The sequence below is a fragment of the Cervus elaphus genome, chromosome 20 (genome assembly GCF_910594005.1).
Source record: "Cervus elaphus chromosome 20, mCerEla1.1, whole genome shotgun sequence".
Lineage (NCBI taxonomy): Eukaryota > Metazoa > Chordata > Mammalia > Artiodactyla > Cervidae > Cervus > Cervus elaphus.
The window spans coordinates 119,230,346-119,248,294 of record NC_057834.1 but is presented as its reverse complement, the minus strand read 5'-3'; the positions used below and the strand labels follow the sequence as shown (position 1 = coordinate 119,248,294).

Below are 17,949 nucleotides of genomic sequence, written 5' to 3'. Positions count from 1 at the left end.
GAACATGGACCTAACAAGCCACCACCAACCAGAATCTGGGAGAGGTTAAAAAGAGATGCCACGGGTCCTGCCACCTCCCAGAATCCTTCTCGCTGGCACCCATCTTGGCCGAACGTGTGTGCTACCAGGAAGGACCCTGAGTCAGACTGATTGGCCAGAGACAACCTGGAAATAGATCCCATCACCGTAAAACCCAAGCCATGTGGCAGAGCAGCCCTTCTGATCCTCCCTGATCCTCCTGCTCTCTGCCCAGGTGCCCCACCACAATAAAGTCTCTTGCTTTGTCAGCACATGTGTCTCCTCCGACAATCCATTTCCAAGTGTTAAGACAAGTGCCCCCTTTCTTGCCCTGGAAAGGGTACCCTTTCCTGCAACATATTTGTTATGTTGTGTGTGTCTGTTGGGTTACCATCTCCCTGCTGGAATTTAAGAAACAGGGATCTCCATTTTCTTCACTGCTAGATCCCCAACACCTAGAACAATACCTGGCCTATGAGAGGGTCTCAATATTTGTTAAATGAACAAAGGGGAAAAGGGTAAGTTGGAAATGCCTACCTGGCTGAGGTTCCTGAAGATCCAGCAGTCTGCACGCAGAGGCTTCCCCAGAACCCAGAGTCCCTGCCTCTGTATGGCAGTCTTATCCTGAGCCTTCACTCACTGCTCCCTCAGCCTCTGTCCCTGAGCCCCCCGTAAGACTCGCACCCCCAATCCTCAAGAGCAGGTATACAAGCAGCAGCCTCCTTTGAGTCACTGGGGAACCTGGGACCCTTCTCAGGTGGGATCTTAATCTGTCCTGAACCTATGATAAAACCACTGCCCCAGCCACGCAGCTGAACCCAACACACCGAGGGGACTCTCCACCCCAAGGCCTGGTGCCCAAAGCATGGGTACACAGCGCTGAGAAGAGCACCCCCCCTTTATGGGGCGTGGCAGACGGAAAAGATCAGAAACCCTAAGTGGGGAGCCCCAGGATAGAAGGTGGGATCGCACCCTGGGAGGACAGCTGAGTCCTGGAACCTTCATTTCAAGTGAGACAGCTTCGTGCCATGGCTTTCCTTAACATCCCAAATCTCATCCTGGGGATGCAACACGCAAGCATGGAGTCCAGATCCCTCTGTAAAACTTTTATTTAGAAATCTTCCCAATATATCCTTATATATATACACACATCATCACCACATGGGTTTTGTCGCTAAGAGTCACACGCCCACAGTGTTGGCCTCTGGGCTGTACAAAGGTCAAGGTACCTGGAGCGGTTACTCCTCTTCTGCAGAAAAATGCAGAGACCAACGCCACGCATCACGTACAGTACAACATTGACGGAAAGTGCTGGGCCCGCCCACAGGAACGATGCGCTATGTACACTGGCCGGGGCAAGCCTTCGGCGGGGGGGCCACGTACCATTGAAATCACAAGTACGACGAGACCACCCCCAAAGGCCTAGACGGTCGTGGGCTGACTACAGATGCTGTGCCCTTTGCTCTGCTTTCAGAAAAGGATAAAGGTTGTACCATCTTGTCGTTTGCCACTACAAATAAAAGAATCTGAATTTTTCTTAAAAGACATGATTCCCTCCAGTCATTTAAAGTCATCTTTGTCCTCCTCATGTTTTTTTACAATTTTTCCCTCTTTGACAGGTATTATTCTTGGATGGAGAATATTCATGGGTGAAGAGGAGGCAGAGGAAGAAGGGTATGGTGGGGGGAAGTGCTGGAAATGAAAGCAAAAATGATGGATCTTCTCTGGTTCTTAACAAAGTCACAAAGCTTTGCCTACCCCTCCCTAGGCCTGTCTTGTACTACATTTTGCACATTCTGCCCACAATCCCATATTTCCCTTCTAGACTCCCTTCTATGCCTTGCTTTGGGATGAGACTGAAATGAGGTCAATCTGGAAAGATGAGGATAATCTAGAAAATCCTTAAGTGGGCTAAAGTGGTTTAGAAGCTAAATCACCCAAATGCTGCACAGAGGGGCAGACTGGCCCACTGTCTAGGTCCTGGACTCCGGGTGAGAAATCCCACAGCAGGAATGATACTGAGAGCAACAGAGTTCCTTATGGTCTCAAAATGCTTCTATTTCCATGATTCCATTCAGTCCATACCACAGCCCTAGGAGATAGGCCAAGCCAGGTTATTTATGAGAAAGACATGCAGAGAGAGAACTTTACCAGATCACACTGCAAGTCTGAGAGAAGAGAGAGCCAGAAACTCAAGCTCCTGTTAGAATGTATAATCCATCTCCTAAAACCCATCCATGATGCTCACGGTGGCCACTTTTCACTCCCAGGTCAAATTAATCCACTGGAAGCAGACACAGCCTCAAGACCTAGAACAGGCGTTCCGTCTTCGGACAGATGGGATTCCTCCAGGAGCTTCCAAGTATCAGAAAAGAACCCATCCAAATGTTTGTCAAAATATCATGGGTGGGGGGGGGGGTGCTGAAATGGGACAGAGAGTGCTACAAGGGTTAAACCATGCGGCTTCCATTCCCACGAACTGGACCTCACAACTTAAAAGGAAGAGGGGGGAGTGCAGGGATCATCCCCGTGTGCATGTGACTGTTCCCGAGGCCCTGCCACAGTGAGGGCAGACCACCAAGCTGGAGCCCACAAGGCGTGCAGACCTTTCCCGACAGCCGCGGTGATGGTTCTCCCACATCGCTATGGACAGGGCAAAGCCAGAGCACCAGAGCCGGCCGGGGTGACTTCAGGGCACAATCACAGGTATGCAGCTTGCTCCATGGGCCTGGGATGTGGGTCACAGGCAAGCCTCGCCTGAAGAAAATCACATCCCACCATCTGGATTGACACAGGAGATCAATGAGGGGGCAGAGGTCCACTCTACAGAAGGATTCTCCACGTTACCAAGGGACTTGCAGTAGAATTTCTTTAAAAGATGAAGGATAAGGATTTGATTTACAAAAATGTCATATACAACTTTTGGCGGGGAGCACTCCTCATGCGTTACGCCAGCCTCCCATACACGCTCGTGATACCTGAAATTTGCAGACTCAGGGATGTTGAAGGTTCTGCTAAGTGAAAGTGAATGTGCGTGGGTCTCAACTGGTCTCTCACTGGGCTCCCCAGAGCCTAGAGGTGGGGCTGGATCCTGGGTCATATCAAGACCCTGAGGTCCCAAAATAACTGAAGTCAAGCAAAATTCCAAATACCAGGAATTCATAGGACAGAATTTGTCATCAATTCGGTTTCAGAACACAGACCAGACCATTAGCCAACAGATATCCTGCAACAGGGAGGCCCCTCTGCACAGCCAGAACACCAGAAGGGGCTGCATATCACCTCTCAGGACCAGCACAAGACCCCCTCAGCACACTGGCATCTGTGCCCCCCACAAACAGCAACGTGTCACTGGGAATACAGGAAGGTAGCTCTGAGACACAATCACGATTTGAAGCCCACATGCCCCAAACAGCTTTTGTTCAATTTCACTATCATTTCTCCTTTGTCTGCCTTCAAACGAAACCCACAGGGCACACTCACAGCCACAGCCTTGGTCCCCACAGCCACAAGCAGGAGGAAGGCAAATCTCAGTGGGAAGAAAGCAGAGCTTCGATCCCCAGGGCAAGAAGTAAGGGTTACTGGGTTTTCTGACCCGCTGGCCCAGCTAAGTGAGAGCAGGCTGTCCACTGGCCATCTTCTTCAGCCAGGCCCTGAAGAAGGCACCTCAGGACTTGTAACTCTCTGCATCCGCTGGCAAGCTGGATGGACCAACGTGGGCCTGGGTGAAGCTGAGGCTCAAGAAATGGGCAGCTATTGGGTACCTATATATTCGGACAGTGTGGCCACAAAAGCCACCCCAGCCAGCTTGGGAGGGGCTAAAGGCAAGGCAGAGGCTGCCAGATGCCTCTGGAGAGAGCTGACAAGCCCAGGTCTCAGCGAAGACAGGGCTCCTGTGCTCCAGGCCAAAAGCAATGCCCCTTGAGCCTCTTACTTGAAAAGTCTTAGGGATTTGGAAAAAGGGGAAGACTGTGCCGTCTTCATAAAAAGTACCTACCACTTTGCTCCATTTTACTGGTCTCCTACTGAGGCAGGAAACAGGAAAACCAGCCCCGGAGGCAGCTGGGACTCCCCAAAGTTCAGACATCAAGGAAAGCTCATCGAGTCTATGTCCTACTTCAGAGCTGCCCAAAACTCACCCCACTTGCCCTAAAGTCCATGGTCCCAGCAGCCTGAGGGCACCCGCCTGGCTGGTCCGGCGTGGCCCCAGACCCATCACCGGGGGCCGGCTCCATCCGCAGCGGGCAGCATGGCAGGATGGAGACTGCGGGCTGTGTGTTTGGGCGCTGGCTCTTCTGTGTAGCTGTCCGGGCTGGCTGCCCCATCCAGGGAGCTGCCACAGCTGGAGTTCGGGGAGAGCACGTCCTGCAGGAGATCCTCGGGAGGCACGCTGCCCCCTCCCCCCCCACCCCCTCCACCAGCCCCCACTACAGGGTCTTTGCCAGGCTTGGCCCGCTGGGTGCCTTCCTCCTCCTGGTCATTGAGCAGCTTGGCCAGGAAGTTGATGTACTTCATGGCCAGGCGGAGGATCTCATTCTTGCTGAGCTTCTTGTCTGGGGGATGCGTGGGGATCAGCTTGCGGAGCTCAGCGAAGGCCCCGTTCACATTCTGCTGCCGCCATCGCTCCCGGCTGTTGGTGAAGATGCGCCGCACGACTTTAGTGTGGGGACCTGGGGGCAGGAGGACAGGTTAGGAGAGTGGGTTGGAGATCCCCCAGGGCATAATCTCCTGTGGGGAAGAAGAGAAACCATCCATCGGACAGCTTGAGAAACCTTGGGAAACCTAGAATGCCTTCTTTCCTTTTGCTCAGAAAACTCTTACTCATCCTTCAAAACCCTCAGCTGTCTTCTCTCTGGGAATTTTCCCTAACCCCTCAGACAAATCTAACCAACCACCATGGCCCTATAATCCCGAATCTCCACCACCTTTGATCATGACTGTATGTTTCCAAGCTTGTTTTCCTCTGTGAGCTGTGAGACATTTCAGGACAAGAACCTTTCATCACTAATTCATTCATTCAGTCATTCACTTGTGCTGAAAGGCCATATAGCACTAATCAGATAAACTCTAGAGCCAGACTTTCTGGGTTCAATTTCTAACTATTACTCCCTAGACCGTAACTCTGGGCAAATTACCTAAACTGTGCCTTAACTTCATCACCTCCAAAATGGACAGAGTACTAGTGAACCAAGTTATAAGATTGTCATGTGGATCTAACAACTAACACAGGCAAAGTACTTAAGACAATACTTGCCTCTGATTAAACCTTCACTAAATGTTAGTTTTATCCATTCATCAGTTATTTACGGACAACCAGGCACTGTGCGTCAAAACTCAGCATTCAGAAAACTAAGATCATGGCATATGGCCCCATCACTTCATGGCAAATAGATGGGGAAACAATGGAAACAGTGACAGACTTTATTTTTGGGGGCTTCAAAATCACTGCAGATGCTGACTGCAGCCATGAAATTAAAAAGCAGAGACATTACTTTGCCAACAAAGGTCCATCTAGTCAAAGCTACGGTTTTTCCAGTAGTCATGTATGGATGTGAGAGTTGGACCATGAAGAAAGCTGAGTGCCAAAGAATTGATGTTTTTGAACTGTGGTGTTGGTGAAGACTCTTGAGAGCCCCTTGGACAGCAAGGAGATCAAACCAGTCAATCCTAAAGGAAATCAGTCCTGAATATACTGGAAGAGCTGATGCTCAAGCTTCAATACTTTAGCCACCTGATTTGAAGAACTGACTCACTGGAAAAGACCCTGATGCTGGGAAAGATTAAAGGCAGGAGGAGAAGGGGATGACAGAGGATGAGATGGTTGGATGGCATCACCGACTCAACCGACATGAGTTTGAGTAAACTCTAGGAGTTGATGATGGACAGGGAAGCCTGGTGTGCTGCAGTCCATAGGGTCACAAAGAGTCAGACACGACTGAGCGACTGAACTGACCTGAGGCACTGTGCAAGGCATTAAGAAATAAAGGTGAAGAGGACAGAGTCCCTGCCCTCCTGGAGCTCACGTGTTAATGAGGATGACAGATAATAAACAAGCAGCAAACAAACAACAGACAGGAAGCTGAATGTAAATGAAAAGATGGAAAGAAGCTGCATGTTTTAGCTGAGGTGGCTGGGGATAGCCTTTTGGAAGAGGTGATGTCTATAAGTGAAGTGAAAGTTGTTCAGTCGTGTCTGACTCTTTGTGGTCCGATGGACTATAGCCCACCAGGCTCCTCTGTCCATGGAATTCTTCAGGCAAGAATTCTGGAGTGGGTTGTCATTTCCTTCTCCAGGGGATCTTCCCTACCCAGGGAGGGAACTGGGTCTCCTGCATTGCAGGCAGATTATTTGGTATCTAAGCCACCCTGTAAGGGAAGAACTTAAAGTCAAAGAAGAGCCAGCCAGACACAGGAAGGGAAGTTGGAAGGGCATGTGCAAAGTCCCTGAGCTGGAAAACAGTGGAAGCCAGCCTGGCTAGATTAGTGTGGGTGAGATCAGAGTAGGCTAGGTCCAGATTCCACAGGGCCCTGCAGTAAGATACAGGGATTTTATTCTAAGGGTGCAGAAAAACACAGAATAAGAGCTTAGTAAATATTTGCAGACTAACTGATCATGCTGACAGGTGGAGAATGGAGGAGAAAGCAGTGGGGAAATGACTTCACTGTGGGCTCTCCCCGCTCCCAGGATAGGAGTGGAGAGACAGCCCTGCCCAGGCTTGATCTGAGGCTCTGGGCAGCGTCTGAAGGCTGCCTCCATCTCCCACATCTACAGCGCCTGAATACACACTAGACCAGAATTCACTAGCGCTCGTGTACTAAGACTTGCAGAGCAGGTGCAGACACCAGCGTGCATGTATTGAGCACCTATGGTATACAAAGTACTGCACTAAATGTCCTAGCCTGACCAGCGATTCCCAAATCCAAGAATGGCAGAGGAGGGCCCCACTAGCTCCCAGGTCCCGGAGCTGAGACAGCTACTTCCCTCCCAAACACTGAGTCACAGAGCTAGCTCCTGGCAGTCCTCAGGATGCCCTGTGCCCTCAAGGAACTGCCAGTCCTGGGATAGTTGTTTGCCCTCCTCTGATGACCCTGGAACCAGATCTCAGACATGAAAAGTTGGGTAGGAGAGAAGACATCACCTAAGATCCATTACTCATTTCACAGCTAGGCAGACTGCGGCCAGAACGGAGGCAGACCATGCCCCTGCAAACGGACTCATCAGTGCCAACACTTTCTGCTTGATCACCTCTCTCCTACAATCACACACACACACATGCACACACACCATGTGCCCAATCATTCATCTCTGCCCGTAGTGCCTTAGAAGCTTGTCTTTCCAAACCCCAGCATGCCCCCATCCAGCTGAAAGTGTTAGTCACTCTTTTGTGACCCCACGGACTATAGACTGCCAGGCTCCTCTGTCCATGGGATTCTCCAGGCAAGAATACTGGAGTGAGTTGCTATTTCCTTCTCCAGGGGAACTTCCTGACCCAGGGATCAAACATACATCTCTTATGTCTCCTGCAATGGCAGGTGCATTCTTTACCACAAGCACCACCCAAGCTGACTCTTCACCAAAGGTCAGATCCAGGCTGGGAAAAACACAACACTCCTGCTGGGCAATCCTACCCTGGCCTCCAGGCCAGACAGAGGGGAGTCCCTGAGCTATGCCATCAGGCCTAGTCCCTGCCCCTCGGCTGAAAAGGTGAGGAGAGGAGCGTTATGGCTGCTGTCACAGCTAGAGCTACACAGACTCCAGAGGCAGCACCCATCCCAAGCCAGGTCCTAAAAGCACTTTACCCCACTGGTTCCTCAACAACCTGTGAGGAAGCTTTTATTCTCCCTACTTTACAAATGAGAAAACCAAGACCCAGAAAAGTTCAGCAACAGGAAACCACATCAAGTCCTGACTTTAGACCTATGTTATTAACAGCTCCACTTTTATGGACTCCTTTTGGTTAAGTCTCTGATTTCAAAATCCTGCGGACATATCTTGCACCCTCACCCTTCACCTCCATCCTCTCAGGTCTTTCTCAGAGAACCACCCACCTCTCCACAGCTTCCTCTCGCCTGAGTCTATCCCTTGCTCCATGTCCTCTGCCTCATTCTCTCTGGGCACAGAGCAGGTGCTTGGTAAACCCTGGGCATCCAGAGTGCACTGGGAACTCCAGAAAGTCCCTGGGCTTTGAACAGCCTGCTCTCCTGCCCCCTGGCGCTGGGCCCTCTCTACTGCAACCCTGGGAAGGGGGAGGGGGTCCTTCAAATGTCCCCCTCCTCCTCAGGTAGTTCACGTTAAAAGTGCTGAAGCCCCTGGGATGGGGAAGGGAGGGAGTAGGGTAGAATCTACAGTGTCAGGAAGGGAAAGGGACAAGAGGGCCCCACTTTGCATGGACCTGGGACAAGACCTTTAAAGGTACAATTCCAGGCAAGGAAGGGACTCCAGACTCCAAAGAGGACTTGGGAGATGGTGCAGATAATCCCCAGAGGTCGGTGCTTAGAGTCAGGGGCACCATGTGTTTCTGCCCTCCCCAGGAATCCTTGCCAAGTGTAGGAATGGAGCTAGAGTGGAGACAGCAACTAACAGTGGAGGTTTGGGCTAAGCACCACAATGTGTCCCTCACTCCCATGTCCTCTCTTGCCAGGACTGAGTGTGGCAACCCCCAGCTCCACCCATGACCTCCCCTAGTCCCAGGTCAACAGGGCAAGGACTTTGACAGTTAGGGGCTCCAAGATAGCTCACCCATCTCTGTGAGACACCTAGGATGTAGTCCCTGGTGGTCCCGCCTTCAGGGGCTTGAACAGCTTGAGGGAATGAGTACACAAGTTGGGAGTGGGAGTAAACTCACCATCAGTAATCTCCATCTCGTAAGGGGAGGGTCTCCTCTTCACTCGGTTGTTGGTGGCGAACATAGGGAAGGCATCTGGCTCCCCAAAGAAGCCACTGGAAGAGGGAGCAGGCAGACCACAAGATCACAGACCCTCCCCACCTGTTCTTGAGCCCCCCAACCCCTGGAAAAACAAGGGCAGCCCTGGTCCCTTCGCACCAACATTGGGGCTAGAAGGAACATAAACCACACATACATACATACACACAGACACACACACACACACACACACACACACACACCCCTCACCCAGCCTTTCTCTGTGGTTAGACAAGCAACGGGAGGGGGGCCACATATCTGCACACCCTGAACACACACACACACACACACAGTCAATGGTGAACACAGGGAGCAAACACGAAAATGAACACACATCCTGCACAGACATACTCCCCTCCCCCATACAAGTGCACAATCTATAGACACCTCTGCTCCCAAACAGGTGCTCACACAAGCAGACGGCCTTCACAGCTGGGAGTGTGCAATTCCTGCATCTCATAACAGCACCCTGTTCCCTACCCTCAGCCTCACCCCACCTTCACCCCAGCCCTATGGGGCCCATGGACAGACAACAGATAGGAAACCCTGACTCAGTACTGCTGACATGCTCCCCCATCACCCACTCCAGTGGATTCTCCCTAGCTTCTTTCTCCAGCATCTGGCAGACTCCCCACTGCCCCACACTGTTTCTCCCTGCCTCATCTTCCTGTCTCCACCCCAACCCTGCCTCCTGCTCTCCACTACCTCAGTGGTCCCACCAGGGAAATGGACACCTTCACACAAAAGGGAGCACAGGTCCAGGCCAGAGATCGCAGCTAGGAGAGGAGGAGCTCAGGAAAGGAGGGAGGGCTCCATTCTCCAGGTGGGAGATTCGAGGAGGGAGCCCTCTCCAATCACTCTCAGATGCACTTCTCTCACCTGTCCACCGAGGGTTGCAGAATCCAGAAGAATTTCACACCGGGAGCGCACTGAGACACACTCTTGCCTGGTACTCACACTCACAAGACTCCTCCAGTCCACCCCGCCACCACCACCACGCAGCACCCCGCACTTCTGCTCACACCCAGCCGCATGCCTGCACTCCCCCTCAGCTTCTGCGCTCCCTGCACGCCGCAGACATAACCCATCCGCACACTGCCCCCTGCGTGCACACCCACGCGCACACACACACACAAACACATTTGCAGAGGGCTCCTTCCTCACTTGCACGGGGTCTCTAGCCTAGGCTTTTCCATCTCCGGGTGTAAACCCCCTCTCCCCCTCTCTCCGCGAGCTCAGCCACTTAGCCGGGCCGGGAGAGGATGGCCGGCTCCCCACGTGCGGAAGGGGAGTCCCAGGGCCCGCACCGCCTGCCCACCCGCCCCTCCCGCCGGCCCTGACCTGCCGAGCGAGGCCAACGGCTGGCTGAGGCTGTAGAGCAGCGCGCGGCCGGGGGCGGCGGGGGCCGCCAGCGCGGGCGGGCTCAGCTGCACCATGCGGCCGTCGCCGGGCAGTTCCGCGGGGGCCGAGGCGGGCGCGGGCCCGGGCGGTCTGCACAGCTCGGTGGTGGGCACCCGATGGCGCGCTTCCGCCGCCGCAGCCTCGCGGCCCTTTAAGTCCCGCGCGGCGCCGCCCCCACCGGCGGGGCCGCCCCCCGGGCCGCCGCCGCGCGTGCCCAGCTCGATGACCGGGGGCTCCGCCGGGGCTGTGCGGCTCGTCTCCTTGGCGACGCCGTTCAGCAGGACCAGGTGCGGGGGGGCCATGCGGGCCTCGGCCGCGTCCCGTCCCTCTAGCGGGGGGTCACTGTGTGCCGCCTCGCTCGGCGGCTGCTCCGTCATCCTGCGAGTAGACAGACAGACAGACAAGCGGACGCCCGCTCAGACCACTGCCACCGACCCACCCACGCTGGGGGGCGGGATGGGGCGGGGGGTGGGGGGAGCTGAGGGAGGGGGTGAAGAGCGGAGGGAAACCCACGCACGGAGACGTGAGAAGACGCGGACTAACAGCGCCACGTGGACACACACGAGCCCGGGGTGCAGGAGCCGGAGAGAAAGGGGGGTCTCTGGTTTGGGAGAAGAGAGGAGGATGCCTGGGAGACAGAGACGAGGGCCGAAGGGACAGGGGTGGATAATAACCACAGAGACATTGGAAGAAAAGGAATACAAATACAGCCAGCACGAGAAAAACAGTTTGGGGGGTGGGAGGGAAGGAGGAAGGAAATGCAGAAAGAGGCGAGAAAGAAATATCACCCGTGCCCCTTCTCGGGCCGCACGGGAAGAGGAGGGAACAAATCCCCGACCGACGGTGCTCTTCCCGCCCCCCTTTTGGTTTTGGCGGGGAACCTGTCGGGCGGAGGTGGGGTGCTTTTTGAAATTCCTCTCTCCTTTCAACAGTACGTGCCCCCAGCCTACCGCGATACACATACACCTGGAAATCTGGTGGGGGTGGGGGAGCGATCAGAGCTGGCAGAGAATTATCCGGAGGAACTCAGCTCTCCCTTTCAACACACATTCACCCCGCTGCGGGGGTGTCGGTCCATACCCAACAAATCCACCTGTGTTCTGTGGAGCCGCTGGAAAACCCAGTGACCCTTTTCTCCCACCTGGACTAGAGATGGGCCATCAGGGAGGGAAGATGATGATCCCGGCCCTACCTCCCTGCACACTGTACTTCCTTCTGCTCAGCTGGGCTCAGAAGTGAGGTGGGGTCTAGAAGGGAGGCCTGGCTGAGGCAGTATGGAGCCCGGACATTCGAAGGGTAGTGTTCTTAAGGCCACTGGGCTCTGGGTGCCCATCCACGAATGTGAGGAAGGGGTGTAATGATGGCTGAGGAACTCCTCCAGCACTCACCCATCTCCCTTTCCCACTTCGGTGCTGTCTTCTGGGGAACAGGAGGAATACCTCATATATGCATTTAAAAGCACTGTGCAAATGCTCAAGTAAACATTATTATAGACTGAGAGACTGGGCCCAAGAAAGGGGACTGCCTTGCCCAAGGTCACACAGAGTGGGACTAGAACTCCAGTCTCTGTCTTTGCAATCCTCCCATGCATGCATGCATGCTAAGTCACTTATCCTTGCGTACACATATATCCATATATCCCGTATATCCCCCATATACCCCATATATATCCCTCCCATATATCCCCCCATCTCCAACCAAGGACATTGTTCTCCTCCTCAACCATACTCCAAGGTGACTGCAGGCAGGGTGACTCCCCACTTCCACTCTCTTCCATAACATGCCACAACCACCACCACCCCAAAAAAAAAAAAAAGGAAACAGAAAAACTATGAGACTCTGGGTCTAGAGTGTGAAAATGCTTGTCACTTTTAATAAACAACAAAAACATAATCAACTCGACAGGCTTTGTAAGATGTTCAAAATAAAGTTTCTGCTATCAGAATTATATACTTGGGGTATTTTATAACAGAAAACAAATACTCAAAAATCCAACTCAGACCCAGGCAGAGAATTCATTCCTGGCAGCCATTTTGCCCCTGCACCACTTTGGACTAGTTGGCCTAGGAACCATCATCCCACCCCAGAAGAAAGACGGGAACTTCTGAAACCTCCAGAGCTCACTCAGCTTAGTTGCTACCAGACACACAGCTGATGAAGAATCACCATTCCAATTATCACCATGCCCTAAGTCTGCCAGCCCCATGGGCAGGACCCCGAAACGACAAAATTCCCCTAGGCTTGGTATACCCTGGCTGCAAAGGCAGTAGGTCTGCAACACTTCATTGGAAATGAGTTCATGATTATGGTGGAAACAATAGGTCTATATCCACAGAATGGGACCGCCAAGACATTTCAGTCACTAGAAATGCACCAGAGGTATACCACTGGAGACTTCCTGGCTCCCCTCAACAGTGAAGTGCATTAGAAATATACAGTCCTCTGGCAAAACATACAAGCCCCAAGAGGCTGGCTCCCTACCTTACTATCCCCAGGCACCGCTGTGCACCCAGTGACACGTGCTTCAGTCTCAGCTTCTAAATGAGTGACCAACAGTTCACTCTGCAATCGCCAAAATGAGCTCAAGCTGTCCTATGACACATTTATCCTTCCGATTAATTCTGAGGCTCTGAGCAGGATCAGATCTCAGAGGGGTGGGGGTGGTGGGAGCACAGTATTTCAGATGAGTTGACTCTGGCCCTGAATGCGCTCTCCAGATGCCTATAAACATCTGTATCTCTGAGACTCCCCCTGAGAAACCTATAATTGGTCCCCTGCACTTTGTGGCCAACCTCTCCCCGCCCCTCCTGGGACCTCAGGAAAACCCTGCTCGCTCTCTGCAACCAGGATCACCCAAGGCCAGAGATCTCGACTCTTGAGGAAGCCACCGGAGAATTCACTTTCAATGATCGGTGACTAAACCCGATCACTTGGCTTCGGTTAAGATTATCAAAACGAAAGCCTAGTGATTTTTACTTGTTTTTATTGGGGAAAGTGAAGAAGGGAAGTGAGAAGATTGCAGATTTTGAAATGAACAGCACTGGACTATTCGACCATTACAACTTCTCTTTGTGCGACCAAATCCCAGCTCCAAGCCCCCTACCTCGGCTCATCTCCTGTTGCCAGGCAGGCAGCCGGATCATTTCCATATGTATCTGAACAAGACCGGGGAACCTGAGAGCTCTAGAGGCAGACACCTGGCCTCTGGCAGTTCCCCATCCCCAGCAGGGAAAATTTTTTGTGTAAAAGCAGCCTCCGCCATGCCCTGGGCTAGAGCCACTGCCTTAGACTCGGCCTCCAGTCGGTCCCTCATACTGCATCCACACACATACACCCCCACCCCCAGCATGACCCCCTGGGGGAGCCCCAAGCCTGCAAACCACAATCACCCCAGAACAGAACCACTTTCCCGCTGCTGCTGGTATGGAGGGGTGTTCGAAAGCAGCCCCACCCTAGGCCTGAGGCCCCTGCGTGGGCCCACCCAAGTCAGGACTGCATTAGCCAGGATGGCTGCGGCCTTCTTCCTGCCGGAGGCCCCCCGCCCCCCCACCCCCGGCACGCAACCTGACCTATCCGATTACAGCCATCCCAAAGGTATGAGCCTTGTGAAACATCTACGGAACCGTGGAGCGTTGGGGGGACTACAGTCCAACTAACTGTTCTTACCCGGGAAAGGGCCCTGCTGGAAGCCACAGTAGCAAAGGCCGCAGTCAGTGGCAGAGGCACATCTCAGGATTCCCAGCTCTGGGTTCGTCCTCCTCTTCCCCTCCCCAATCTGAAACCGGACTGTCCTCTGTCCCCAGCTTTCCCCACCTCAGGCCAGATCCCAAGGCCTTCCTGGTGACTCTTTCCATCAACCCTGTCGTTCCCCCAAAAAACTCACCTGGGGCATATTTAGAGAGACGGGCCCCTCTGAATAGGATCTCCACTCCTCCGGCCAGAGAGGGGTGGGGGTCGAGGTCCAGGTTGTGAACAGGGGGTCTTTGCTCTCCCCCTCTCTCACCGAGAGCCTGGCAGTTAGGCCGCGGTGTGGTCCTGGGCGGTCTGCCGCGCCCAAAGCGAGTTTCCAGGAAAGATGGGGGTGGAGAGAAAGGGAGGGCAGGAGGGAGGGAGAGAGAGAAATGGGGGTCAATGGCTGGGTATTACCTCATGTCCTCCTCAACCAGCCCTGGGGATCGCCAGCAGCTTTCCACCCCCGACCTGCAGGTGTTTGAAGCCTCCCCCGCACCCCCAGAAAAAAGAACCCTACACTTGACCAATCAGAAATAACTATAGAGTCCAACAACAACAGCTCGCCGGCAGACTGCCCTGAACATTATCGGACCCTCCAACCGGGACGTCTGGTTCAGTGTGGCCCGTTTGTTTTCTAAGCACTGACTATCTATAGCACTGACTGTCTATAGCAGTTGGCTTTGGAACCGAAGTCAGGCGGGTCAGAGCTGCGGCCACAACACCGGAGTCGTCCGCAGCCTGGCTTGGGTGGGTAGGGGGACGTGTGTACCAAAAGGGGGATCCAGTCTTTAGACCGGGGTCGGTGGGACAGAACCTCTGAGAAGCCCCATTCTCTCTCTGACTCTCACCACCCCACCTCCAACCTAAACCGAAACCAGAACCCAATTCCAAAGACTACTTTCCCGAAGGGATACAACACAGTCTGAACCGCAGAGATCGGAGAGAATAGGGGGAAGGGGGTAGAGAATCTGATGTATCCAGGTCCCTTTTTTTTTTTCTTCCTACCATTAAGGGAAACAAACAAACAAGGATTAGGAAGGGGAAAATAAAAAAGCAATCAAAAAGAAAAAAAAAAAAAGAAAGAGAAGGAAGGTCCTCGCCTCTCCCTGCAACCATCCCTACACAAGATTTTCGATTCTTTCATACTCATATTGGCAGAATACAAGAGAATTCTAGTAATTCTTTGCAGCAATAAACAAGGAAAGGAGGGAGGGTAAAAATAAATCCAATATTTCTTCCCAGGGTGTAGTGGCAGGGAAATTTAGTTCGCCTTTTCTTTTCTTTTTTTCCCCCCTCCCTCTGGAAGGTTTTGTTTAATTTGTTTTGCTCCATCGTTCAGTTTATGGCCACACATCGAAGTCTTGGATTAACAGATAAGGCCACCTCTTTTTTTGCCCTGGCTTTGGTGAAAATACAGTAATAATTGTTTCCCCGCAGTTTCAATCTAATGCAGGAGATTTTCTTTCTCCTCTTCTAATTCAAAAGGGGGGAAGGGTGAGAACAAGGGGAAATCCAGTTGTGCCCCGGTGTCTTAGGTCGAGGTTAATTTTTGCTTTAGGATGGAGTCTCTGTGCTCCTCCCTCTCTCCATTTCTCTCGTAGTCACAAACCCAGCAACTTAAAAAACAGAGCGCTGGTGGGAGGAAACCCCCGCTGCTTTGTTATCACTCCAAAGAAGCTAAAAGGGACTAGTCGCTCCTACATGATTATTTTAATTAAAAATGATGGTGATGACGATGACTGTGATGGTGATGATGACATTAGCAACCACAACCACTGGCAAAACAAAATCCTTTCTTTCGGAGCTAGGGCAGCACTGACCCCGTCCCTCCATGAAGCCCGGCCCTGGTCATCGATGTGACGGGGTACCTGACCCACGCGGGAATGTCGCTCACCCGGGGAAGGGGTGGGAAAATGTTCCTTGGAGATGATCCCAAAGTCCCACCCGAGGCGCGAGGCCTGGAGAATGCGCCCATTGTCTTTTCCGGGCCTCTCCCGCAGACCCCGGCGGCCGTACCCGTGAAACTGACCAGAAATGGACGAAGCCTGAGTGCCGCGGGAACCGAAGCTGGCGGCTACCGGCTTGAAGGCGCGGGCCTCCGCGAACGCTGCTCAGCTTCCAGCCTGGAAGAGGCTCCCACTCACTAACAAACCCCTCCAACACTGAGGCACAGACTGGCCTCCAGACAGAGCAGCCGATGATCCAGCTGCTCATCCAAGCCAACACTGGCTTCCGAATACATCATAAATTGGAATAAAATGTGAAATCCCTCACCCCGCCCCCATGCCGCCACCTCAACTTGCGCATCCATCTCTCGCTCGTTCGCCCTCCCCTCCACCCCCCAGCGATTTACAAATGCACTTCCAAAGGACACTAGCACACAGCCACGCAACCCGGGGTGGACAAGGCCACTCGCGGTCCAGCCCCATAGAAGGGAAGCAAAGTAAGCACAGCCCAACATTGCCCCACAAGCCGACTCGGTCAGGCCCAAACATTGTCCAGCAGGACACAACGAAACCGATCAAAGGCAATCGCTCCTAGGCGCACGACCCAAGGTAGTCAGGATCACGCACGTCCGACACAACGAGACCATCCAAACACAATCGCGAAGATCAAGCAACCCAACATACATGTCGAGAAGGCAAACGAGCATAATTGTATATACAACGATGAAAACGTAGATGGGCCTCGGAGAATCCAAATCTATACACCGAACAGCACAAGCACCATCACACTTAGACACACAACCTGTCGCCTAGAAGACCACACTCAGAAGTCAACACTGTCCACAGCTCACACACGCACTCTCAACAATTCCACTGCATGCCCACAACCACCAAGAAGAAACGAAAACCAACCACCGCCTCGCGCATTTCTGTATATTGCGTAAGAAAAAAGGGAAGGAAGGAAGAGAGTCTCCGAGACGGGAGGGGCGGCGACGGCGGCGGCGAGCGCAAGGGCGTCCCTGGAAAATGCACCCCCATCGAAAGAAACCGAGGGAAAAGGAGCGAAACCTTGTTTTTGCGAACGGGCAAAAAGGGAAGAAATTAACGGGAAACTCCGTGAGAGGCTGCAGATTGCCTTCCCCTAGAAAAAGGCCAGAATGCTCACGTTTTGCCGCTACTGGGGGACGCGTGTGGCCATTTTGAGGCCTGGTCCTTAGTGCCGAGCCCTCCCCTCCCCTCCCCCCGGCCCCGTCCCCGTTCCCCCGCCCGCCCGCGCTGCGCCGCGCCGCGCCCGGCTCCTCCGCCGCCGCGCTCTAATCCCGCTCACGTTCTAGGCCTCGTTAGCATGGGCCGAGGCGCGCGGGGGCCGTGTGCGCCGCGGAGATAAGGCACTGCCGCGGGTCCGCTCGCCCCCGATAAGCGCCTCGGCCATTATGGGCCAAATGATTCATTTTAATTTGGCAATTTCACCGGAGGGGAGTGGGGACTGGTTGCACGGCTTTGGGACCGGCCCCGGAATGCGCCACGGAGAGAGCTGGGCGCTCTGTGTAGGACCCGGCGGGTGCAGCCTCATTACAGATCCCGAGGCCTCCGGGGAATCCCGGCTCCCCACAGCCTCAGTCCCTCCTCCTTCCAGGCACATTTCTCCAACGACTCGCATCCCAGCCAGACCACAGCACCCAAACGGTCACATCTAACCCTTCCTTCCCTGACATCCATTCATTCTAGTGTCCTAGATACCCGAATTTCAAGGGACAGTTCCTTTTAGCCCGGAAAGCTCCCCAGCTCCCACCCCTCCCACCCCCATCTCCCCTCAACCTTGTCTCTTTTCTGTTCTAAAATGGAGCCTGCTTGCCTGAATGTCTGGACTGAGGTCTCTCCAACGGGCTCTAGGGAGAAGAAACTGGTGTCAACGAAGAGTTTAAAATA

At 53.5% G+C, this 17,949-nt stretch overlaps 1 protein-coding gene across 7 annotated transcripts; it reads right to left on the bottom strand.

The window, feature by feature from the left end:
- Positions 1–1,109: 1,109 nt before the first annotated feature.
- TAL1 (TAL bHLH transcription factor 1, erythroid differentiation factor) lies at positions 1,110–17,309 on the bottom strand. Of its 7 annotated transcripts, XM_043877525.1 has the most exons (6): positions 16,705–16,926; positions 16,104–16,197; positions 14,226–14,386; positions 10,283–10,720; positions 8,864–8,958; positions 1,110–4,688 (listed from the first exon to the last, which is right to left on the bottom strand). In XM_043877525.1, exons 4-6 carry the CDS (start codon positions 10,717–10,719, stop codon positions 4,234–4,236), a joined length of 987 nt encoding a protein of 328 aa, XP_043733460.1. In that variant the 5' UTR covers position 10,720; positions 14,226–14,386; positions 16,104–16,197; positions 16,705–16,926; the 3' UTR covers positions 1,110–4,233. The 7 variants fall into 7 exon arrangements, with proteins under 7 accessions (XP_043733460.1, XP_043733461.1, XP_043733459.1 ...); XM_043877526.1 differs by lacking the exons at positions 16,104–16,197; positions 16,705–16,926 and adding an exon at positions 17,186–17,309; XM_043877524.1 differs by having other exon boundaries at positions 16,091–16,926.
- Between the last annotated feature and the right edge of the window lie 640 nt (positions 17,310–17,949).